The sequence below is a fragment of the Parambassis ranga genome, chromosome 8 (genome assembly GCF_900634625.1).
Source record: "Parambassis ranga chromosome 8, fParRan2.1, whole genome shotgun sequence".
Taxonomy (NCBI): Eukaryota; Metazoa; Chordata; class Actinopteri; family Ambassidae; genus Parambassis; species Parambassis ranga.
Genome location: NC_041029.1, coordinates 3406950 through 3432891, shown reverse-complemented (window position 1 = coordinate 3432891; position 25942 = coordinate 3406950). Strand labels below are relative to the sequence as shown.

At 47.6% G+C, this 25942-nt stretch overlaps 1 protein-coding gene across 10 annotated transcripts in view; it reads right to left on the bottom strand.

Annotated features, from left to right (window-relative positions):
* The window catches only part of LOC114439336 (trinucleotide repeat-containing gene 6A protein-like), a 39459-nt gene that overhangs the window by 12004 nt on the left and 1513 nt on the right, over window positions 1–25942 (bottom strand). For 2 of the 10 annotated variants that reach the window (XM_028411194.1, XM_028411196.1), the window contains exons 2-25: window positions 25880–25931; window positions 20690–20788; window positions 14369–14700; window positions 14058–14105; window positions 11134–13288; window positions 10600–11051; window positions 10397–10528; window positions 10124–10309; window positions 8679–8867; window positions 8430–8596; window positions 8264–8341; window positions 8025–8192; window positions 7315–7434; window positions 7073–7210; window positions 6901–6993; window positions 6645–6819; window positions 6421–6567; window positions 6156–6326; window positions 5920–6060; window positions 5735–5842; window positions 5377–5607; window positions 5227–5297; window positions 4996–5135; window positions 173–4636 (exon numbers count right to left, since the gene is read on the bottom strand). In XM_028411194.1, the coding sequence (XP_028266995.1) occupies window positions 4288–4636; window positions 4996–5135; window positions 5227–5297; window positions 5377–5607; window positions 5735–5842; window positions 5920–6060; window positions 6156–6326; window positions 6421–6567; window positions 6645–6819; window positions 6901–6993; window positions 7073–7210; window positions 7315–7434; window positions 8025–8192; window positions 8264–8341; window positions 8430–8596; window positions 8679–8867; window positions 10124–10309; window positions 10397–10528; window positions 10600–11051; window positions 11134–13288; window positions 14058–14103 (5457 nt within the window). In that variant the 5' untranslated portion in view covers window positions 14104–14105; window positions 14369–14700; window positions 20690–20788; window positions 25880–25931 and the 3' untranslated portion in view covers window positions 173–4287. Of the gene's footprint in view, window positions 1–172; window positions 4637–4995; window positions 5136–5226; window positions 5298–5376; window positions 5608–5734; window positions 5843–5919; window positions 6061–6155; window positions 6327–6420; window positions 6568–6644; window positions 6820–6900; window positions 6994–7072; window positions 7211–7314; window positions 7435–8024; window positions 8193–8263; window positions 8342–8429; window positions 8597–8678; window positions 8868–10123; window positions 10310–10396; window positions 10529–10599; window positions 11052–11133; window positions 13289–14057; window positions 14106–14368; window positions 14701–16148; window positions 16229–16286; window positions 16542–16608; window positions 16673–16738; window positions 16873–20689; window positions 20789–25879; window positions 25932–25942 lie in introns of those variants that run through there. The other 8 variants (XM_028411195.1, XM_028411197.1, XR_003671040.1 and 5 more) reach the window with 7 other exon arrangements.

Genomic DNA, 25942 nt, shown 5'->3' with positions numbered 1-25942 from the left:
GGAGCACCTGGAACGTAAGCAGCTTCCCCCTAGGATCAATACATTCACACATCAGCTTCTAATTGTAAATCACAGCTGTGTTTTAAGGAATAACAAACCGGTGGTCTGAGCCACCCACACTGAAAATCACCTACATAGAGCAGAGGTAAATGAGGACTCGGCGAGGCGCTGCTGTCACTGTTAGTCTTTTATTGAGGGTTGTACCCAAGTTATACAGCTTTGTACGCTGGCTGCAGGAGCCAGAGGGTTACAAACAGTAATCAGTATACGAGTACAGCCAACAGAAGACCTACTATCTACTAACTCTACACCTTAGTACAGATTCTCTTAAGAGCACTAAAATCCAGAAAATAAAAGAATACAGAACAAACCAAGCAACAAAGGGAAAAAGATTAAATGAAACCAAACAGACAGACAGCATCAGAGGAGACATTCATTGTTAGAGCACACTGGAGTTGGTTTTTATACCTTGTCATATCAGGCGACTTGGTTTTTTTTTTTTTTTGTCAATTTTTTTTACCCATACAAATAAAGATTGTCCTTCAAAAAGTGCAGATTCCACCCAAGTTTAAAATCCTTAATGACCCGAGGAAGACGTGTGAAAATAAAAAGGTACTTCCTGTTTCTGTCTGTGAGAGAGGAAGACGCCCTCTCAGCTGATTATAGACACTGTACGCTTAGATTCTCATATATATATTTATATATTTCATATATAGTTTCAACAGTCTCCCAAAGCGATGTGCATATTAGGTTAACAGGTGATCCGACCACACGAATCTCTAGAAAACATGGTGGCTGTGTAAAATTTGCAGAGACAAACGGACTTCTTCACGTCTCCTGCTACAACTGGCCCGACGGTTGCTAGGTAATAAAGGTTTATTATTATTAATATTATTAGAAGTACGATTCGACGATGGCACGACATGTTTGAGGAATATTATTGGGAATTCCATCAGCTGTGTGTGATTTTTTTTTTTATTATTTTATTTTGTATTTTTTTTTTAGAGAAAGCAGAAACCCGAGGTGGACATGGAAGCCTGGGTTCAACACTCCACTGCATAGTCTCTCTGAGCGCCCCCCCCCCCCCGCCCCGCCCCGCCCCGCCCCCACATCTTTGTGCTGGTTAGACTAAAGCTTTTCAGGGTTTGTGTTCATACTAAATGTAAAACGACAAAGACAGCAGATTCTCACAGTTTTTATCTTTTTTTTCCTTTTTTTTTGTTGTGTTTAAAAAACAAAAACAAACAAACAGCCGTAGAGCTTTTTGATCGACTGAAGGAGCCGCTGGGTGTGTGTGTGTGTTATCATATATTTACTCACAGGATAGTTAAGAGAAACACAAACAGTCACATTATTTTTGTCTTAAATATTAAAAAGTAGTAGAGTATTCACCAGCCGGCTCCCCCGTGCTCCGGCCCCCGCGCTCCGGCCGAGCGGCGGCGGATTGATTTCACGCACTGAAAGTTTCCTCACGTCATCCTTTAACTTCAAGCTTTTTACATGATCCAGCTTTAAATACACACAAAACTACACCGTCCGTCCCTTTCCTTCCCTCTCACCCTCCCTCCATGATTTGGCATGAAAACGAGTCCACACACACACACACACACACACAGTAACATGAATGAGAGGCTCGTCCCTTCTCTGACCTCAGGCCAGGATCCTGAGCAGGGACTCCGCTGATCCTGCATCAGAATGTGTGAATTCTCTGGATGGAAACGGGGACAGAGTTCTCCTCCTTAATCCCCACCAGCCAACAAGAAGCCTCGTTTCAGTCAAGCTCCACGGCAACAGCCATCAACAATCACCATGACGACGACCAAACCGTTTCAGCTACATTCTGGCTGTTCAGGCCGCTCTGACCAGAACCAACAAAGCACCATCTTCTGCAACAACCCACCCCACACACACACACAGACACACAACAAACACACCTGAAGATCCACACCGTCTCTGCCTCTCTCTCCTACAATCCAAGTGCAAAATCCACAGCTCCTCACATTAAGTTTCACACATATGCTCCACATGGACAACACACCAACTAACACACAAACACACAATGGAATTAAGTAAACTAATCTTTTGTATGATTGAATTATTTGGTAGAGAGCGGTTCAATACTGGCACACACCACAGTCACATCTGGCTAATACTGTTCAGAAGCGGTAAAATATTCACGGCTAAAAACACACACGGCTTCTAAACATCCGAAATAAAAACCTGTCAGAGGGGAAACCGGCACACAGAAACTTTACATGGTGCAGAAAAGAAATTAAGGTCCATGGCTTCACTAATGCTGACGTCTCTCTCACACACACACACACACTGAAGCTTTTTGTTTTTCCCCAAAAACTTTGTGCATCATAGAAACTAAACAATCACTGATAGATGTGTAATGGGTTTGTATTCTGTGGACTCACACACACACACACACACAGACAGACACAGGAACTTCAGATGAGCCCCTCCCGCTCCCCCGACCAAAAGAAAACAAACAAACAGTACAATCATATTCTATTTGTAAACAGGTAGAAGCCACTTGACTTGTTGCATCTTCGGACACATTGAGGATCAAGGCAATGAAATGTGGACGACTTTTGCACTGTTAAGATTTTCTTCAACCAAAATCCTTTTTCTTTTCTTGTTTCAGAAACACCATGTGTGGCAATGAGAGCGATTAAAAACAAAAACATTAAAACACGGGGAGGAAAAAAAAAAGAAACGCCTCTCAGCAGGCCGAGTGGATGTGAGAGGCTACAGTATGCATAGATACAGAGTCGCCTTTCTCTTGGTTTATAACACACACTCACACACACACACTTCATTCTTACATCAGAGGAGTGGAGGAAGAGGAAGGGAGGGGGAGTCCGTCCTCCCCCCTCCCTCACAGACAGCATATTGAAAGCAGTGTGTCGAGCTTCTCCAGCTTAAAGCAGTTATTTGGCAGAGAAAATAAAACGTACAGACCTATACATAGTTTCAGTGCTAGAAGTTGGATTTTCCTTTCCTACAAGGAGTAGTAGTTTTTTTTTTAATTCAACTACAAGGGGGGGAAAACTGGCTTGATTTCCTGAGAACCACTGCTGGTTATTTAGCAGACAAAGAGGAATAGTTCAAATAACCAACGCCATGGCCAAAAACACTGATCCGAATTCCCAGAGTTACAAAGCATCGTCTTCATCCTCAATTACATTTTTTTTCGTTTGTTTTTTATTTTTATACGTTTTTATAGAAGTTTTTTTTTTATGATTTTTAATTTTTTTGTGTATTTTCTCAGTTTTTTACTCCATCTTCTCTTTAAAATGAAGAATGAACACACGTTCCGCCTCCTAAGTCTTGTAAACAAGAGGTTGCCGTGTGGCACCTCCAAAACATTGAAACCTATTCTGAAAGTGCTGCCCCCCCCTCCTCACTGCCCACCGGGGGATGGGGCAGAGGGAGGGGGGCTTGCTAGATAGACCCCGCCCCAAAATTTAAATCGCGGCGGGCGGGGCTTGCTAGTCCCAGCTGCGGCTACAGTCCTTTGCACTGCAGAGCTCAACGTTCTTTAGTTTTAAAAGAAAAATTGGTGCAATACTTTTAATGTCAGCAGAAATCCTCCAGGTTCACTCTTTAACATCAGTTGATCTGAAACTCCACGACAACGCAGTAAGGTAGGCGTGCCAAGGCAGAGAGGAGCACACACACACACACACACACACACACACACACACTGTACTTGCACACGCGCACACACTCACGGTAAGGACCTCAATGAGTAAACAGCTACACTGGAAAAACTGGCTGCTCCCTCTAATATTGCAGATTATATATATATACTGAGAAAAAACCACATTCAGTGCAAAGTTAAAAAAGCTCATACTCCAACATTGTCAGCAAACAAATGCAAAAAAAAAAAAAAAGTTCGAAAAAAAAAGAAAGAATTGGAATTCAAATAAACAATGACGAATGAAACAAAAATATAATGAGCTCGATTGAAGCTTTTCGGTCTGAAAGAGCACTACCTGGAAGCAAATATCCATCCGTTCACATTATAGAATTGGCCTGCATGATTCAAGTATTCGACTGATATGTTTTTGGGCTAAAACAAAGTGGACATATGTGCAGAAACGTAACTTGTTTTCCACAGGGCACACCCCGTCTGTTGAAGATCTTGTAAGTGAGAAAGAGTCCGACTAGTGCCATTGCATTTAGAACTACTTTTTCTTCTGCTGATTATTGATAATTCTCTACTGACCCCCCCCCCCCCCCCCCCCCCCCTCCGGCCCCTTTTGATTGGCAGGCAGGTCACATGGAGTCCCCACCCCCTGTCAGGTGATCCACCGGGAGGAAGGAGCCGATTGGAGAGGGGCTGCTGATCCTCCCGGCCTCGGTGCCGCTGGGGTTCCCCCACAGGCTACTGGAATAGTTGGGCCCGCCCCACAGGGAGGAGCCGTGCAGGTCGCTGTTGTTCCACTGGCTGGACTCGGCGGTGCGGCTGGGGAACGGGTGAGACTGATCCATTCTGCTCTGAGAGGAGCCAATGGCCTGCCAGCTGGAGGAGGGAGTGGCCAGTGACTGCCCTTGTGCAAAGAAACGGGTGATTTCCTCCTCGCTGGCAAACTCAGCCAGAATAGTAGTGTTCCCCAAAACACACCTGTGGATAGAGGCAGAGTGTCAGAGAATCAGTGGAGCTCTCTATGACCGCTTATGTGCACTTCGACGCAGACTCAGTCCTAGTCCATCAGGGACAAGGGGGGCAGAGACACCGAGGTGATCAGTTGGTCTCTGGTTGGAAGTGGAGACCAGAGTCCAGAGACCACCCTCAGACTAATACCTCTAGCCCAGGTCAGAGGAAACCATGACAACAGAGATGAGGACATGACGTTGGAGGTCAGAGATGCCTCATCAGAGGTCACATCATTTGTGTGTCACCTGCTGTGGTCACTGTGTTGTTTTAACTTTCAGGAGAAAGACAGCAGACGGTCGGTGTGTGTGTGTGTGTGAGTTCCTCACATGTGCAGGCTCTTCTGGGCCTTGGCAGCCTCATCCTTGGAGCTGTAGCACACCACAGCGTTACCGTGCGGCAGGTTGAGGTGGAATGTGATCAGAGGGCCGTGCTGCATGCACAGAGTCCTCAGTGTGGAGCCGTCAATCTAAGAAACCAAAACACACACAGGTAAGCAACCACTGCATACAGCTACTCCATCACTCTAAACACACAGAGCTCTGTGACTCTGGGGCTACCTGAGGTGTGAGATTTTTCAGAACAAGCCATTGGGTTCTCCCTGAGCTGCTGCTGTCACCCCAACTGGAACCTGGCAGACACACAAACATGAGACAATTAGCTCAGGACAACACAAAACAGCAGCCTTCGGCAGGTGCAGCTCCTCTCACCTGGTGTGTATCTAGACTCTGTGGCGCCCCACCCCGGCAGCCTCAGGGCAGAGCCGTCCCAGCCTGAGGAGGAGGCAGGGCTGGGCTTCTGGCCGAGGCCGGGCGGTGGTCTGGAGGGGGCTGCCCCCGACAGCGCTTTGGGAGGTAGGGGAACCTTCCAGAGCTCATGGGCCAGGGAGGAGTTGGACACAGAACTGCCACCTGGAGACCACTTTGACTCGCTGGGTCTGGCTGCAAGGACAAAGAGAAGAAACCAGTTCACATCCTGCTGGTCAGCGCATAGTAGGGTGGGATGACACACACACACACACACACACACACACTGGTGGTGAAACAGGGCCGACAGGGGAACACACACCTGAAGTGCTTTGTGCTGTACTGGTGAGGGAACCGCTGTGGCTGGAGGCACGCATGGATGACCAGGCACTGTTAGAAGGCATCGTGGTGTTCAGTGATGAGGATGGCCCTGAGGAAGATCAGCAGGAGTGTCAGTAACAAATTCTGTTACACACAGTGTTTGTGTGTTTACTGCCTGTGACGTACCGTTGTTCCTGTCCCTGAGGTGGTCTGTGTCACGGACGGTGTTGATGGAGAGGTTGTTGATGACACTGCCGGGGGTCACGTAGGGGTCAGTCTCAGGGTCAATGTTGGGGTAACCTTTCCAAGGCTCCCCGGGCCGGAACTCTGCACATACACACACAGAGTTTATACTGGTGTCAAACCCATACACGACAGAAGCCCTCCATGTGAGGCAGCAGGAGCACAAACGGAAAGCCTACCTAGGGGCCAGGTGACAGTGTTTCCATGGGGCGGGGGTGAGTTGGCACGGGGTGGCCAGCCATCGCCCACCGAGCCCATTGATTGGCCGGGAGGACTCAGGGGAGATGGGCCTGGAGACAGGAAGTCATAGAAAGGAGAATCCTCCAGACGCAGCCCAGACGACATAGCACCTGTGGAACACACGCACGGGTTAACTCACACACTGTAACACAAGTTTAGAAGGACACACATCTGAGAGGCCGAGGAGATAACACTCAGATGTACCAGGTTTGCTGTTCTGCTCCAGAGGGTCAGTAGCCCAAAGTTTCTTCAGTCTGGACTGGGGTGGCTCTTTGTAGCTCACAGCTCCACCACCACTGCTTCCACCACCAACTCCCATGTCCAGGGATACATTCAGGTTAGAGTTCAAGCCTGCCAGGAAAGATGGAGGAGGTTAGGACAGAACTAAGGAGGATCTACTGACGAATGCTGGCTGGGAGCAAACATACTTAAAGGGTTAAAGTTGCCAAAGGATCCAAGAGCAGCAGCCTCCTTCTGCATCTCAGGGGTGTTGTGGGATAAGTAGCTATCCATGTAAGATTTGAGGGGTGGGGCTTGTTTGAGCAGGGAGGGGTCCAGGTGTCGCGGCGGCTGCATCATTGGAGACGATCCAATGGGACGTGTCTGAGGACAGGAAGTGAGAGGTTAGAAGACATAACGGAAGAGGGAAAAACCACTGTGCAGTTTCACAGGACCGTCACAGACCTGTTCAGGCTGACGTCCCACAGGCATGGCTCTCTGGCTTTGAGCCTTCTGCTGCTGCTGCTGCTGCTGCTGCTGCTGCTGGAGGAGGAGGCGCTGCAGACAGACAACAAGGTCAAAAACTGTATCGTAACTGTAATGTATTTCACAGCTGCCCGTCTGTCTCTCTCTGTACCTGTAACTGGTTGATCTGGTTGAGCTGCGACAGCTGGTTGAGCTGGGAGAGTTGGTTCAGTACAGCCACCTGCTGAGGGCCAAACAGAGGGTTCAGAGCTCCGTTACCTCCAGGGTACTTCAACAGGGATGGAGGGACCTGCACACAGGGGGTCTGACTTTACTGATGGTTCTAGTGCTTCTTTTTATTTATGTTTTATGTCACAAACACGGACGACAGGAGGACCAGTGTATGGCTGTTACCTGAGAGGGCAGGATGGGTGGAGGCACTTGGTTACGAAGATTGGGTTGAGGGGGGGGTTGGGACTGGGGGCCTCCTCGGCCCTGTGCTACGCTGCTGCCACCCAACATTGGGTTTACATTCTGAGCAGGGACACACAAACACAACAGTCAAACAATAGGACACACAGAGCCTGTTGATTTAATCTTTAACAAGGTTTAACCACAGGAAGTGGTCTCCGCTATCACAGCTCCTCGTCCTTCCTCACTCACCTGCCGAGCTGCCCCAGAGTTAGAGTGGGAAGGAGACGGCCCAGAGTTGAGACAGGGGAGAGGCTGAGCAGAATTGGAAGGGGAAAGACTCATGCTTTGATTGGAGGAGAGCTCATCTGAAGCTGGACTATCATAAGCAGAGGGGGAGGAAAGCTGCAGAAGCAATGCCAGGCGTGCAGCAGATGGACGGCAAGCACAGAGGGACAGGACGTACGCCAGCAGCCAGAGAAGCACAGAGAAGAAAGGAGAAAAGAGTTAATTTTGCCAGAGCAGAACATAGAGGGTGAAGGCAGTGAGCACAGCAGAAAAGGAGGAGGTGGCAGGATGAAGGAGAAACCCGAGCGCAGCAAAGCCAAACGGAAGGAACGAGGGGGAAACTATTACTGCACACACAGCTGCAGTGTATGAGAGCGACCACTGTGTGGCGCTGCAGGACAGAGAGCAGCACACAGGCGTTATACCTTGTCATAGTACTGACTGCGGTCCATGGTGAACTCCTTGTGGAGCTGGTGTCGGGACCCAGGGTTCTTCCCCATCACTCCATTAAAGTCTCCCATGCCGCCCATGTCCATACGCTTGTCCTGAACCATCCCTGATCCAGACTTCATCGAGTCGTCGGGAGAGTCTCTCTGCAAGGAGGCACGCAGATGTCATGTCTGTTTTAGAGGAAAATGCTCAACACTAGAGGAGCAGCACTTACAGAGAAGTTCATGCTGTTGAACTGGTTGATGAAGGGTTTCATCCAGGGCTCGTCCTGTTTGTTGATGGGTTTGTTCATCTGAAACACAGAGAAGCATGAACATGGTGGATTTATGCCTCTAGTGCCTCTCTGAAATGTTCTCATGTTGTATTTGAGCTGAACGAACCTTATTGGAGGCTTTTTGCTTGTAGTTCCAGGTGTTCTGGTCATGAGACCTGTTGTCCTGTTGGCTGTTGCTCCACATGCCGATCTCCACCTCCTCCTCTTGGTCCCAGCTGTTGCTCATGGACACCTCTTCTCCACACCAAGTATCCATGGGCTTAGGACCTGGAGCTATCAGACAGAAAAAGACTGAAAAATGAGTACCAACAGCAGGCAACGTCACATCCTTCATCCTGTACTTGTAAACACCTACTTGGCTTATGCTGGCTGCCCCATCCAGGCGCAGACTCCCGGCTGTCCCTGCTGGGCTCATCCCAGCTAGTGCTGCTGTCTATAGGCTTCCCCCAGGCAGATGTCCCATTGTCCACTGTCACCGATGGAGCACCAGCAGGTTCACCCCATGATGAAGACTCCTTCTGCTGGGAGTACGGCTCACCCCAACCTGGAAGGGAACAGAAACAATCTAAGCACTTTATGGACAAATACACGAACCATTAACTCTTAAATACACTTAAAGTACAGACACATTATTTCCGATATCAGAGCAGTAACATTAGCTTTGTCCAGTCAGAGTTGGAAGCAGCATTTCTTTACGAGACGAGTGACAGAACACTTCAAGAATTTTTCCTGTTAAAATCAGAGACCCACTGTCTGCAGCCTCGTTCACATCCCCAGGAAGCCCTGTGTCATCTGGCTTATGTAAGCAGTGTTTACTTTAACTACCACGCAGGCTTCTATACCCGTTCTGATGTGAGGGAATGAGCATCTTGTACGAGTTCAAACGGCTCCTGTTTCAGCTGACCACCGAGACCTGCCACTGTCTCCCTCTATGGGAGGCGTTTAGGGAGATGCCAGAGATACCTTTCAGTAAAAATAGGACAGATCATGGGCTGGCCTCAGGCTCCAGTGGTCCCCATGTGACCGGGCATGTTCACACACAGGTGCATGCACAAAGAATCAAAAGGATGTACACACAAAGTATAGGCACGTTGACAGATGTGCACATTAGGACAAATAACCTGCATATGTTTCTGTTTCAGCCGTTTTGAGAACATTAAATCACCATTTTGTACATTTTAGCACCGGCCCTTGCTGCTGTTACCACTTCACTTTTGCACTAATTTAACAAAAATGAATGAACTACAGATAAACTCTCTTTGCACAGTAGCGGGCTCATATGCCACACCCTTCACTGAGCTGCTGTTAGGCTGCCACACTAGAAACCCTAAATAACCCTCAGCCCCCCACACAGGCCCCTTCCACAGAGGAGCTGCCTTACATTGGACACAGTCCTACTTCTAAGTCACCAGGCCTCCTCCTCCACTTTCTGATAGCCAACAAAAGCCTGTGTTTCGACAGCGAGCAGAATTGGCGGGTGAGCGAGAAAAGGGAGGAGGAGAAAAAAAAAAAGGCGAAGAGAAGAGAAAAATCGATGCTCTTAGCATTCCAAAGGGATGACTCAACTGGCTTTACAAAAAGCTCTCTACGCAGACAGCACTGCAGGGAGATAGAAGGAATGGCTGTGTGGTTTCTCTCTGTGCCTTTGTACGGATGTGTGAGCCTGTTGGTGCATCCAACATGTAGGTTGTTGTACGTTTTAAAACCTGTTTCATCATCACAGAGTTTTTTTGTTTTTTTTATGTTCGTCTCTTCCTGATCAAAGCAATGTGAAAGATCTGCATACATATTCCAACCTACCTGAGCTCTTGTCCTGGTTCAGGTGCTGCATTGGCTGCATGGAGCTGTGTGCTGGGTGGGACTGGTGCTGAGAGGTCTGGTGCTGAGAGGTCTGGTGCTGAGAGGTCGGGTGCTGAGAGGATGGGCCCTCATGGTCTGACTGACTGGTTTTATTCCACATGTTCACAGATCCGCCGCTGTATTTGCCTGAAGGGAGGTTATTTACATTTACAGTCAGTTATAACTTCTACAGTCAGTTTTAGAAGACGTCTGCGGACTGGACCGAGGGTTTACCTGGGTCTCCCCAAGCTGCAGTTCCATCATCGATCTCCATCCTCCGACGGATTGACTCTGGAGATGGTTCTTCCCACCCTGTTGCCACTTCCTCCTTCTGAGCCACGGTGGGCATGGGTCCTCCCAGCCAGCCTGAGAGAAGATCCAGAGTAAGTAAGTTTCTGTCCTCCGGCTGTAAAAGCTTTCAATCAAACAACTACTACCTGTGGGCTTGCTGGGACCCTGACTGCCTCGGGACATGTTGGACTCTGGACCTTTTCCCCACTCGTTGGAGGGCTTAGGATTGGGCTCACCCCAGTTCTGGGCTCCATGGTTGTTCTTCATCGGCTCACCCCAGCCCTGACTGCTGGTCTGAGGGTTGGCTTTAGGGTCGCCCCAGTTGGAGCCTGGGTTTGGAGCGCTCTGGTCTGGAGTATTTGAGCCTCCGCTCCCCACCCAGGTGTTGCTGCTGCTGGTGTTGGTTCGGCTCGGATCGCTCCAACATCCAGAGCCGGAGCGATCACTGTCGCTGTCCCATACCATCGAGCCTGCTCCTTTCTGGGGTTCCCCCCAGTGGTTGTTGGCTCTGGCAGTGTCTCCGCTGCCTCCCCAGGTTTCACCTCCATTGGAGCCCCAGCCCTGCTGCGGTTTGGGTGCATTAGTCCAGGTACTTGACCTAAAGGTAATCAATTAAACTGATCAGTACAGAGTAATATGGACTGTTAATAACCATGCTTTCTTTTAGGGCTGATGATTACCTGTCGTCTTTGTTAACGTTGTTGTTCCAAGTGTTACCACCCTTGTAGCTGGATCCATCGTCCCAGCTGCTCTGTCCACCTCCTCCATTCGACGGGCCTTGGCTGTCCCATGCAGAGGTTTGTCTCTGCTCTCCCCAGCCAGAACCTCCTGTCTCTGAGCCTGAGCCACCTGGCCCACCTCCCCAACCTCCTCCAGAAGACTGGGAGGGAGCTGCCGGTGCTGCTGTGCCCCAGCCGGAGCCTCCGTGCTTCCTTTCCTCTACTCTAGGCCCCTGGAGCTGATTGTTTGTGGAAGACTTGACGTCCCAGGCAGTGTTCTGCCGTATGGGCGTCTGTCCCCATCCAGTGTTGGACAGAACACGTGGGTCCACATCGGCCCTGGTCAGAGCTGATATTACCGGTGCAGGCGGGATAACTTTTCTGCGGTTCACTCCTTTTGACTGGCTGCCATCTCTGTCTGAGCTGGATCGGCCTCCTGAACTCTCCCCACTTCCCTCACTTCCTCCAGAGCGACCCCACCCTCCTGTGATGCTCCCTGGGCCGTGGCTTCCTCCTCCTCCGGCTCCTCCCATGCCCATGGCGTCATCCTCCAAGCTTTTCCAGCCATTGTTGGCAGAGCTTCCTTTATGACTTCCAGCATCTGAGTGGTTGTTAGCAGGGGCTGCTGATCCCCACTCTCCATTTGACATCTTGCTATTAGATGAGGATGAAGATGATGAAGACGAGGAGGATGCACTGCTCCCCCAGGGGTGAGGTATCCCTGCTGGAGGGCCCATTGTGGTTTGGTTCCCATTCCCCGGTGCTTGGGCTGCAGAGCCTGGAATCTGATTTGAGCCAACACCCCAGGGCAGGCTGCTCTGAGACTGGTTTGGGATGTTGGTGGGCCCCTGGTCCCAGCGTGGGGCCCCAGTGTTATTGTGGTTATTATTACTCTTATAAGCAGCGGTAGAGGAAATTTGGGGGTTCACAGTGTCTGCATTTGGGGGGCCCTTGTCTAAGGGGTAGGTAGCTGCACCCCAAGGCGTACCGAAGGCCCCACTGCCCCCCAGCTCTCCTTGGGGATGCTGAGGGACTGATGAGGGGTTTCCATTGGCCAGCGGACCCCCTTTCCCTCCTCCAATGGAACCCCAGGAACAGTCCCCGCTGAGCTGGGGAGAGGCGGTAGAGTTTGGTGGAGTAGAGGTCATTGTGGCGTTAGTAGTAGTAGTATTCATCATGATAGTGTTATTTGGTCCATTGGATTCAGTGTTAAGGTTGGTAGGCTGCAGGCCTGCGTTTCCACTGTTGTTGCTTCCTAACACCTTGCTGCTTGTTGTACCATTATTCACCTCAGCATCATCTATCATACTGCTGCTGTCTGGAGCTGCCATTCCACCCCAGCCCAGCAAGGGGCCCTGTTGGGGAGCCAGTTTGGAACTCATGCCCTGAGCCTGTGGAGGCCGCTGGCCCTGAGACAAGGGGCCTGGGGCTGGATTCTGTGGCCAGGCACCATGGTTGGCATTAGGGTTTAACCCTCCATTGATGATGGGCGTGCTTCCGCCGGTGGTGATAACGTTGCTGCCCGACTGGGAGCCCCATACACCACTGTTGTTGATGAGCTTGTTGCTGTGGTTACTCATGTTACTCATGTTATTGCTGCCAATACTGTTGGATCCTGCCACAGAGTAGTGTGAGGGCCCAGTGACATTTCCATTATTTGCACTGCAGATGGATCCTATACCTCCGCTGACTACCTGACGGCCATTGCCATCTCCATTCACAGAAACCATCATGGTGGAAGTCAAAGAGGAGGAAGGGGAGGACGCTGCAGAAGACACAGAGGAAGAAGCTGACATCATCATCACAGTTGTCGCAGCGACAGCAGCAAGATTTTTCTCCGAGCCGATGGAGGAACTAGAATCTGCGTCTGTGCATTCTGACGCCAACTCCGGGTCTGATCCAGACCCGCAGCCAGAGGATGAGGACGAGGAGGAGCAGGAAAAAGAAGAGGAGGAGGGAGGCCAGACAGAGGAACCAGTTGAAGGATTATTAGGTTTGTCGGTGCTTCCGTCCACTAGGACTTTGCCCCAGTTGCTGTTGCTGTCACTGCTGCAGGGAGAGCCAGAGGACCAAGGGGAAGGCTCATACTGCGAATCCAAGCCAGGATGCTCCAGACCTGCAGAGAGAGAGAGAGTAAAATACATTGTCATTTTCAAAAACACAAGGCTGATAGCAAAAAGATATCATTATGTCTGCTATATTAAAACAAATGGAGTGTTTAAATCTTTCCAACTGTTCTAGATCTGACTGCTGCCAGGCCTGAGCCCAGGCACAGCTGCCACCATTTTGTCGCCACAGCAGGACCAAAAAGCATGCCAAAGCTATAAACGAGGAGTCAGCGAGGCAGAGGATGACCATCAGTGGGAGGGCATGAAGGGGATGAAGGAACAGAGGCAGAAACTATTAGGTTTTCTTTAAACCATCTGATCAGGACCACTATACAGCAGGTTACAGCAGTTCAGTTTGTGCATGAAAGGACAGAGCTCCTGGTTTGTGTACAAACATCTGAGAGATAGAGCCATGCAGCATGATAACACGTGCAAAGGTTTTCCATGGTGCAGCATGCCCACAGATCAGCACTTAGTATTTAAACACAAGCATCCCGTCTCTGCTCCTTCTACCTCTGCATGTCTCACTCTCCAAGCCTCTCACATAAAATGGTTGCCAGCTCCGGCTGCTTATCACATTAGCCTGCCAAGTTTCCTCCTGCACCTTTTGACACCCACTTTCTCACTCATTCATGCCTCCTCTGTCTCACCGATACACCACAAATTAGATCTGTCATTCTGTAAAAAAGGTTGGGGCACACCGACAGCTCCTCAGAAGAAGGAGGAAGAAAAGAAGACAGAAGGGCAAAGAAAAAAAAGGCGGCCATGTGTAGTCACCTGTTTGATTAGGGGAGTGGCTGACGGAATCCCGAATGGGAGCCATGCCTAGAAATAGAGAACGGAAAGACGGTCAAACAGACGTGGAGGAAGTTAGAGACAGAAAACAAACAGAAGGGTGTTAGAAAAAGTTTTACTAAGAATCAAGCAAACAGATGAGAAAGGTCTGCAGCTTCAGGAATATTAGTGTTTAGATGCTGCTGGTTAGCAGTTACGTTTCTAAATTATATTACCTTCTGATTAAAAATGAAAGTTAAATTGTACAACTGTGTGCTCAGACTGTGACCGTGTGTAGGTCAATGTCTCTTTACCTTTGAGTGCTGCTGGTGGCTGCAGCTCCTGGCTGGGCAGGAGGGCGTCACCGGTTAGAGCGGAGAACAGGTGACCTCTGGTTCCCAGGTCGACACAGGGAAGGTCAAAGGTCAGAGCTCAGAGAGCACAGCCTCAAGGGTCTGAGCTGAAGAGGCAGGGCTTGTCAGAGCGGGCAGGCTGATCAGCCCCTCTTGGCATCGCTGAGGACTGTATGTATGTCTGTGTGCGTATGTGTGTGTGTGTGTGAGTGTGTACGTGTTGTATGTAGGGAGGGGGGAGGGGGGACGTGGTCTAGATTTAGGACTCTGTCTTGACTTGGTGTGCTCTGGCACTGGAAAGACAAGAGACAAACAGAGGACATGTGTAAGATATCGATCATGATCACCAACACACACCAGCAGCAGTTGTTTGTCACATAATCAATCTACAACTATGTTATATATAAAGATGTTTTTGGACTAAGTCCCCGTCCAGGCGGAGAACAAGTCGTTTTCGTTTGCAAAACGCTTTCTTTAAAGACGGCGTCGTTTCAGGAAATGCATGTGTCCACATGAATCCGCACAAACCACTGAAGACACTGTACATATGCCAGGCCTGTGAGTGGCACTGTAGCGCTACCACAGAAGCCCTTCAAAAACAGAGAAGAAGAATAAATCCACGCAGTGAGAACAGCGATAAACAGCAATAAACAGCACTTGGTGACGTATTAGCACATATGTGGAGCTCATATCAACGACAGCAATGGCGGAGGGTGGTGAAATGGAGGAGCTCGTCCCTAAAAAGTTTAAATATAGGACAACTTGCTCCATCGACAAAAAGACATTTTAGAAAATACAAATGTCAACAGACCAACAACAAGGCAGGTGTCCCATCAGCCCTGCTGTCAAAACACACCTGAGGACTCACTTTTAGATTTGTAGCAACACAAAAACAAAGAAGATCCACCCCAAGTAGCCGAAGTTTACATCAACATGGTGACAGCTTTGACACATGACCACAGAGTGTTTAGCAGAACAAATGTTTCTGTTTGTGGCTTCAATAAAACTGAGAAAACTACTGAGTTTTTCTTGGCGTTGCAGGATCAGCGTCACTGTTCTGATGGTCTCTACGTGGCGAGCTTGTAGCTGCAGCGGTAACATGTGCCAGCTGACGTGTAGCCTCCAATGTGCCGCTGCAATCATGTTTTGAAACAAACAAACATGTACATCTCACACAGAAGTCCTATCATGAAGAAGGAGAGTGGCTGACCCCTCCACACACACACACCTTGTTAAGAGGTGGGGGTGGATGTGTATGGGTAAGACTAGATTAGGGTTATACAACCAGCTTACAGCTGGCAGCACAGGACGAAGGAAAACCTCTTATCCCACTGCACGAAGACAGACGACAGGAGACAGCCAGGTTAAAACTAGGAGGAAGGAGCAGGACAAAGGGTGAACATGGACTTGTGTCTTTGACAGCTGTGTGTGCATCTCCTGACCTTTTCTTGGTGCATGTTAGTAAGTGCATTTGCTCTTTGCCTGCTGCAGCAGTACACAGGTCTATTTATAAATCTCTAGTTCAAATAGCAACCACTCTGTTCAGCAGCCAAAAATGATAAGAGAACAAACAAGCCCATGTGTGGACGACAGGCAAGTGTGCAGAGGCAGCGAAGCATGCGTGGAGATTATCCTGCAAATGATTCTTCTTTTTGCAAAGACAACAGCCTTATTAAACCACAATGCACAACGTCCACAGAAACACACTGACCACACACACTTAACCGAGACCAAGCCCCACCTTCAGTAACTCACTAGCTGAAGCTGGGCATACAGCCAGCATGTAGACATACAGCCTGCCAAACTGCTCATAAGCACCCTCTGGAACCAATCAGAAAACAGACAAAACAATGATATCATCCCCGCTACAAACACTGACCACACGTATGTTAAAGAAGAAGACGCTACAGAGCGCTAACTGCACCGTAGACCTGTTCCCTCTGGCAGCCTCAGCAGCACTAAAAGGACGAGCTGCTTCAGGTTGTTTACTTCTGTGAATCTAGACTCAACCTTCCAACATGGAAAGACCTCCGTCAACCCCGAAGCATCTGATTCAAAGCAGCTACGCAGGAAAGGCACCTCTCCTTATAAGGCAGCAGATCAATGAAGAAGAACAGTTTCTTCTTCTTAAACCTGTGCTCATCAAGCATAAGACAGGAAGCATATATTTATAACATATTTTGTCATGTAGTAAACCAAACTTTGACCGTCACAGAGCAGTCCTGAGTGGGTTAGCTGTTAGCACGTATCCTGACCGGGCATCAGCTACAGACCAGTTCTCTATGAAAGGCTTAATCATTTTAATCTGTTTATGTTTACAAAGATACTTACAGATGATCACGACACATGATCATTTTTGTTAACGTCACTCCACCCTACGGTGTGTGAGCATGTTCACCACTGCTTCGTACAAAGAGTACAGTTTGTTCCCCTTTTTCACCCTGCTTCCATCTGTGAAGGGCTTTCATGAGGGCCCCTGGAGTTGGCAGCAACCTAACTACTGCTATCGTCTTACAGACATAAGAGGCCGGAGGGGGGGGGATACAGGGACAAGACACAAACTGAGAAATAAACATGAACAGAAGAAAAGCAGGAGGTGAGAAGGAGGACAGACAGAATGTGAAAAGGAAAAAAAGGCTGCCGGTGAGGCTGATGTGAGAGGAATGCAGCTGCAGCTTCTAACATGTATGAAAACTCCAGCAGAACAGACGGAACAGGTCTGCAGGAAGGAAAAGCAGCAACACAAAATACTTCCTCCACTTAGAGCCACAGACACTAACCTGGGCAGCAGGAGTGAAAACAGGTGGCTCAAAAAACATAAAGGGCTCCAATGGAAAGCTGATATATTCAGGTTTGTACTCAGATGTTTCAACACTCCTGCTGGCAGCAACTGTAAGCTCAACATTGCTTTTAGGTGAAGGCTGTCTTCATGTGTCCTGCTGTTGCTATGCAACAGTAGGTCTATTTGAAGCATGATGCTTGTTGCCAGAAGCTGACGTATTTTTAATATCATTTACACAGCAATAAAACACAACCCATCCCAGAATCTAATGGTAGATTACCTACAGTTAACGTCTTATTATCCTTATTCTCAGTCACTGAGCACTTTCGGCCAACAAAAATAATCTGCTTGTTGTGGTTGATAGCGGTTATATTGATAATATTAGAGAAAATGAGTAGGCTTGAACTTTAATAGTTTATGATGACATCTATGACAAAACCTGCACAGGAATGTAACCCACCCCTCTGTCAGATGTCCTCCTTTGAACCACACAGTGGCTAAAGCAGCCAACAACATGATGAAGACTATGACTGTGGTAGGCTGTAGTCATAAACTAAGATGAAGCACTCTTTAAAAAGGTTGCTGTGCTAATTAAAGGTTAGCTAAAACACTGGAAAGGTGCATGATTTGTACAATAACACATCCTCCACTTCTGACATGAAGAGACAGGTACAGGTAGAAAGAGGAGGTGGGACCTGTCAAATCTGAATTCAACAAACACGCACAGCTCAGCTCAAACTGCAGAGCTGTGGATGCAGGAGGAGCAGAAGTCTGCAGGATGTTTTATCGCAGGTGTTAACACGTTTTGGTCTCTGCTGGATGTTTGACGGGACACGTCCCCCGGCAGGCAGTGCCACATAGAGCGGCGCTGTCCACATAATGATCGGCTCTATCAGATGTAATCGGCTGGAATCCCATTACCACAACAAGAGTGGTAATGAATTCTGCACCCTTCTACACTACATATTATCTTTTTCAGGACAACCCATCCCAGATTTCCTTCCCGCAGATGAGTTCTTGTTATGTAAGAGCCTGTTGTCATGACAACATTCCTAAACACTCCCCATTCCTCTGGGCTTGTCTGAGCATGATGACATCAATGCTAGCTTGGTCTCCTTCATAATCAATAGCTGAGCCTCGGGGGCACCCGTGGAGTGAGAGCAGGCGGCGTGCATCACCTCCAACATAAAGAGGCTCCATTTCCTGTGCAGGGGAGCAGGTGTGACTGTACACGTCTGCACCACTGTCAAAACAGCATGCGGTGCGAGAGATTGTGAGTATGTGCAGGAGCTGATAAGAGCTCGACTTAAGCAGTGGGAGGGGTTTGAAGGGGCACCCACACATACTAAGAGTCAAGGCAGGGTCTGTGTGCAAAAGCTGCAGGCTTCAGGTTTATGAGTCATTAGCTGGTCTGTCTATTATTCAGGCATTCATTTGGCTTCACACAAACATGTCTACCCACACTTTATCTGCACAGTTTACAATCAGTCGATGTGAGGGGGGGAACGGTTCAGTTTCAGTATCAGTCATTAATGATCCAACATTCGCCATATTCAAGAATCAGTTCAGTGCCGCCCCTACTATTACATTAGAGGGTCAAGTTAATGTTACACACACAGACACGTGTGCACACTCCCACCAGCAGACAGAGAGCGTGTGTTGTGTTGCTCACCGTTGCCCATGACAGTTGGACAGACTGAACTCCATTGACTTAGCGTAGCTTAGCTAATGATAAGCTAACAGTACTGATGCCCACTCTGTAAACCATGACGGGACCAGCAGCAGCTTTGCACACGATTGGACACAGAGTGGAGTGGGTCTCCACACGAGCGAGCGGGTCGCCAAGTTGGTAACACTCGTCTCCGTGCTGTGGTAAAAAAAAAAATGCCTCCCTTCATTACTTGATGTGCATGTCCTGAACCGAACAAAACACACACCCCAAACCGAGGAACCTGTACCGAACGGTTCCGCTTGATGTTCTGTGCTCAGCAGAGATTGGGTTTTCTTTATATTCTGGGAAATACTTTGCTCTTTTTATTCTGTGCCAATGTTTTATTGCCAGATTCCTGTCACTATAAACTGCAGCACAGAAGGAGGTCTAGTTATTTACTTCCATACACTCTACCTGCACCTCAACTGGAGTTAATGATGGATTCTAACCAGCCTGCAGGGCTGGCAAATCAACGTTGAGTCAATCCCCACAGACCTCTATGTTAACATGTCTACAATAGAAAAAAATAAACATGTTTACACGCTGGTAGAAAAACAGGTTAGCTTTCTATTTCCACTAACCGGGGGAGAATCTTTAGATAACTCACCTCTCAAAAAGAAAGAACCGGCAGGTATGTGGATGAAGAGCCCTGGTATGTGCAAACAAATACTTCTGATTCATTATGACAGCCTGCTCAGTTCACACCACAGTGGCCTGCTACAGCTTTATAAACAATGGGAAATAGATCACAATCAAGCATGTCAGATAGAAATGATCGAAGTATTCCTGGTATCATGATTTGAAGTCACACTCAAAGTGGTGTAGATTCATTTTTGTCTGTTCTGACTGATGCTCTGCTGGTGTTCATGATAAAAACAGAATTAAGCCGTCACATTCACACTGACCTGGTGAGAAATAACTAGCTCTCCTGCAGAGTGCAGCAGACACACTGAGCCTTTCAGAAGTACAATGATTACACTCAAACGAGAAGACGAGCTTCCACTGACAACAAATGGCCGTGCCAGCTCGCGTGTGGCACCACCGGACTACATCCAACACTGAAGGAGCACGGCAAGATGGAAGAACAGACCGACACAGAGCCACAAAAACAGACACGCTCAAGGTCAGAGACGGACGCCATCAGTCCTGCTGCCTACAGTAGCCATGACAGTATTTCCAGCTGTAACAGTAGTAGGATCACAGGAGCAGGAGCCAGTGGAAACTGAAGGCAATTCAAATGGAAAACACAGTGACGTCACAAGTCAAAGTACACCAGCGCTGTCATTAGAGAGAAGCTCAGTGCACTGCTGGGACAGACCCATCACAGAGCTCACACACGTGTTTAAAGATTTATAGCTGATTAATCAATGATTGTGTTGCTCTGAAGTTTTCGTGTCATCATAAAAAGCTCCATTATCTGCTGGTCTTATAATCCCGCTCAGAGCAGGGCTGCAGGGGTTAAGGAACCATTTAAAGCTTCAGTGATCCTTTTTACTACCCAGAGTACAAATCATGTAGACAAGCACAGTTAATCATAACCTGGTTTACAGAGTACAATTTCATTTGCTGCTTAGAAAAATCCCACTGATCATACAGACCACAGAGCTGGACTGTTGACGACATATCGCTCATTATGGTAAACTGCTCTGTGCCTATGGAAGCCCCGATGATAAATCACACAGACAACCAGCACATGCAGAGTCTCATCAATAAGACTGGACTGGACCTAACGTTGAGCAATAAACCACCAAACTGAGCTGCCGTGGTTGCTCCTAACATCTTGGCTCACCTTGAGTCCAGTCCGGTATCTTCTTATCCTCCTTCCTTGTCACACTCTCCGTCTCTCTCTCTCTTCCATCCACTGTTCTTCCCTCTGTGGGTGTGTTCCCTGTGGACGGCAGTGTGTTACTCCTCTTGTAAACGCATGGTTACATTATATTTTTGTAAAGCTGATCATTAACCCTCTGAACCCCGACCAACTCGAGTGTTCCCTGCAGCATAAAGTGCTGCTCCTCAGTGGAAACCATGCAATCGTAGCGACAAACAGAAAGCTGTGTGCAGACGAACACAGAAAGATGCAGCCGTAGAAAGCCTGCTGGTCAGGGAGTGGATTATGGCTCCTAGCTGTGCAGAATTTGGCATAAATTTAGAATTTATATTGTTTTGAAGAATAAAGTAGTTTGGATGCAACATTTCAAGCTTAAATTTGGTCACGTCTAGAGATCCTTACCGTTTTTATTTCCATTGTGGCCACAGGGTTCAAAGAGTTAAATCCTAATAGAATTTAAAGAAATAAAGATTCGATACCATCCAGCCCTCTACTAATGGTGAGCAATGCACTCATTTTGTTGTGTTAGCATGAGACAGGCAGACATTGATGAAACCTCCATGAATGTAACATAAACACAACAACCCACCAACACAGGGGCAGCCTCATCACACATGTGAAATGTGTCTTAATACTTCTATTTTCTCCTGAAACACTGTTTGTTTTGACTGGAGTCCCCCTGAGTAGCTGTTAAGTTTAGCTGCACTGGTCCTGGTGGGTGTGCCATTTAGCCTGCAGGAGAAAGCTGCAGTCTAATCCAATAATTGGATTACCGCACAGCACTTTGCCTTAGCTTTGCCCACACAGACCCACATGGATGCTAAAATGACTCGGGCACCACGGCTGCAACTTGGATGGTGTTGTTGGACGGCCCTACACAAAACCATCATGAACGACTCAGAACATTTCACATATCATGAGTTTGAATCCTCCCTGCTCTGTTTCCAAGAAATAAAACCAGCTGCCTGTTCTCATTCATGTGATGCATGCAGAGTTACATCTTTTATTTGTTGCTGCCACCTTCACACACCACCCGCTCCTCCCTCTGTTCCCACACTTCCCCCTCTCCTTCCTACACTTCCAAGCATCAAGTGCTTCAGCAGATGGTTCTGGGTTCAACAACAGCAGAGCATGGTGGGCGCCCTCCTGGCGTGCACACACACACACACACAGATAGCATCTGTTTATGAATGGGCAAACAATGGCCCATCCCCCGACAGCTACAGCTGACGGAGAAAGGAGGGGTGGGCAAAGCCAAAAAGAGAGACCAGAGAAGAATTCAGGAGAAGAAGAAAGAAGAAGACCAGAAGGAAGAAGCTTAATGCTGAGAATAAATCAACACTCTCTCCATAAAAAATGCTCACGCTTCTCCAATTCATCGCCTAAAAACTGTAGCTGTGTTTCAGCCACAGACGAGCAGAAACTGCTTTACTGAAATTATGTAAATGAGTAAGAACCACAAGTCTGTGAGGACAGTGAAGAGAAGCCGAGTATATTTTTTTTAAATACCTCCCCCCACGCTCAAAATTCTTTATTCGTCTTGTTTTTAAAATTTGCACTGAATATCAAATTGACTGTATGGAACCATTTTAATATCATTACACCCCTTACTGTCTGAAGCACAGCTATCAAAACACATCATTTATCGTCCCTGCCTGCTATCACACGCTGACCACGCTGTTGTTGTTTTGTCTGTTAATGTACAACTGCGACAAACCAGGCCAGTTGTGAGAGCTTTATCCCGAAAGGCACATAACTCTGTGGAGACTTCGTCCTGTACCGACTGGCAAACATTTATTTTAAGCCAAGATAATCTGGAAAACCTGCTCACAAAATCTCAAAATTCACTTTATAGCTGCTTTCATTCTGTGACCGTTTCACTTACAACACGGCTTACACGTCACTCTCCTGCTGTGGAGGGACCGCCATCCAAAAATATCTTCTCTCTAAATATGGTGTTTGTGGTTTTTAAAGTGGATAAAATAATGTGGACGGTTCCGTCATGAGGCACATAGTTTTCTGTTCTTTCATGTTGAGACAGAGGGAGGGCTGAGAGGGATGAAAGAGGAAGAGAAGAATAAGAGGTCACTGGTAGTATTTAGATGACCTTTCTGAGGATACTGATCTAATCTGGCTACACAAAGGAGATGAGGGTCTGCTGGTTTTAGTAAAATAGACTTTTAGTTGTGTGAGAATCAGACTAACGTGCAGATTCTGCTGCCGCCCACTCAGCCTCTCTGTGAACCCCTTCATGTCTGCTGTCAAATACAGCTGAAACACTTTAAAAATAATCCAACTATATCTGGATTTCTGAGGAGGCAGACATCAGGAACCTGAGGCTTCACACTCCTGCATGCACAGCAGTGAGAACAACACATTTATAGGAGACGGTATTGATTGTGTTTATAGCCGTTTTTACAGAAACACACAAACACAACCCGATCGACTTCAGGATTGCCACACACGGCTTCATCTGTCCCTGAAGAACAAAAGCCAGAGGGTAGCCGCGTGGCTAATTTGCATGTACAACAGTGCATCATTTGCATCCATTTGCATTAGTGTGTTCTCACACTGGAGGCCCCGCTCAGGAAAGTCATCACTTAATTAGTGGATGACAACAAGTGTCTCCTAATCAGCAGCAGCCCGGCAGCTAAGGTCTTTGTGAGGCTGACAAAGCAGGACATGAGGCCTCCAGCCGAGCTGCCTCAAATCTGCTCAGAGTGAGGTTCGGTTCATTTCAGGTCATAAGAAAGGCAATATGGAGTTTCTGGCAGCAAAAACAGCAATTTAAACTGTGCAGCTGGCAGAGGAATGGTAAATGGTCTGTACTTATATAGTGCTCTCAAAGCACTTCACACTGCTTCAAATACCCAAGCACATACACACACCAGCAGTGCAACCACTGGGAGCAACCTAGGGTTGCCCAAGGACACACTGGCCCGCAGCCAGGGCAGGGGAATCGAACAACCGCTCAACCGGAGCGACAGAGGAGAGTAGGGCAGTCCGCAGGGTTAGCATTTACTTCCAACATTTGAGATACATTTAAGGACAAAATAATTCATGGTTCAAATTACAAGACGTGTGAATATTTTTAGATGTTACACTGTAGAAATAAAACTACTATGCTTCAAACGCCAAAGCTCTGCCGATCCACACAGCTCAACAACTTGTTTATGTAGAACTGGTTTGCGTGGCTTACATCCTGTCTGAGCCTGCAAAGCTCAGCTGCATCAAACGTTTCTGCAGCTCGCTCGCTCCCATGACCATCTGCAGGTGTGGTTTTATTGCTCACAGGGGCAATGGTCAACTAACTGATCCTCCACCACTGCAGCACAGTTGCTACACCTTAGAAATTTATAGCACTGCAGTGTTAAATTCCAAATGTATTGATGCAGCGTGCAGGCCTTTTTGAGCTCTGATTCGAACACTTTACTTTTCAAGGCGTGTTGGTGGAAGAGAGCTTATAAGATTGCAGCTACAACACCAAAAGAGAAAGTGAACAAGACAGCCTATTGCCCCGAAGAATCAAAAAACCCTGCACCTACAAACTGACTCAGAGTCGAGTTTTACTCACGCATAACTAAACGGTTTCAGAGCAGCAGTGCCTAACATTTATTCATTTTGCCTGAAGGATGTAATCCCCACACAAGAAGTACATTTATGACGCTCTCTGACACCGCTTTACTTTTATAGAAACATTCACTGCTATCTGTAAACACCGAGCTGAGCTGGAGCAACACAGCCTGAGAAAACAAACATTTAAATTTGAATCACAGAAGGATGATTGACTTTACACTGTAAGCTAATGAAAACCACTTCCTCACACTTGTACAGCAGCAGTCAGTGCCACATACACACAGCTGGAAAATATCTTCCAGCGTTAGGAAAATGTGAAACAGCACCAGTTAGCTTTAGCAACCACCTCCAAACAAACAGCAGAGCAGAACGCCTCATAAAGAAATGGAACACAGAGGACGGTAACAGAAACGAAGACTACAGCGGCGTACATGTAACACGTACTGACGCAGCTGCTCTCCATAACAATAACATCATCAGGAAACCAGATTCAGCCTCTAAAAACAGAAAACAGATTGAACGGGGCTGCGCAGCGAGCTCCAAGGCTCCATTGTGTGCCTGCATGTAGACCAACTATATGAACACAATGAGCTGCACAAACACCTCGCTGCACACAAAACATCAGGACTCGGGTTTGTCATTTAGCCATTTCAAAAACAGCAAAGCTTACTCAGCACAATGCGGCCTAGACCAACCCAGACCCTCCAATTCAATTCAAACGGAACTGTATGTGCTTGCATAAGCAGGAGCTGCCCGTCCCGAGCCCCTCGCACACACACACACACACAAAACCCACTTCAGTAGTCCACCACACAGACTGGTCCTGCAAGAGAAGTGGCTGAAGCTAATGGAAATAATATTTAGACATGCATGTTCTACTTCTTTTCTCTAAAGACATACTTGACTTTAAAGAAATGATTTGTGTTTATATTGATCTTAATAGTTAGTACGTAAACTAGCCTAGAGTCATGTTGTTGTTTATATGTTGTTGTACATTGTGTGAAGCCACGGTCTGAAGTTAAAGTTAAATTAGTACGTCTGCCCCCAGAAACCAAACTGCAGCTCAGATGTTGTGATACAAACTAAGCTGTGGTGTATCGTTACAACCAGCTGAACCATCCTTCAGCTACTCGTCTTTTCATGAGCTGCTTTCCAAAAGAACCGTTTCTGTCCCGTTCACCTTCACTTTAACAAAACAGGAAAAAACAGGTAGTCACTGCTGGCCCCCTTTCACACAGAGGCCGTGCTATAAAGTCTTATACTGTGCCCTCATGACTCACAAACAGACACAAGTCCAGCTGTACTGCAGCTTTTACTAGCAGCTAGTTTAGTTTTTAAAGCTGGATAGGTACAGAATTCCAAAGTATGAGGACACTGCAGCCGACCGTTCCTACTGGAAACAGTTCAAATGTATATGTGCAATAAAATGTAAAGGACACAGTATTTAACTGTATCCAAACAAAGAATTAAAACATATATATATTCAAATAAATAAGCATTATCATGGTCCTCCAGGTGAACTCATAGCGAGGTCGTCGTCAGGTTTTGGTTGTGTGTCTGTGCTGGCACACTGACCTGTTAAGATGCTTCAGTTTCTTTGGTGGCACCAGCTTCCAATTCCGAATCTCTGGAAGAGAA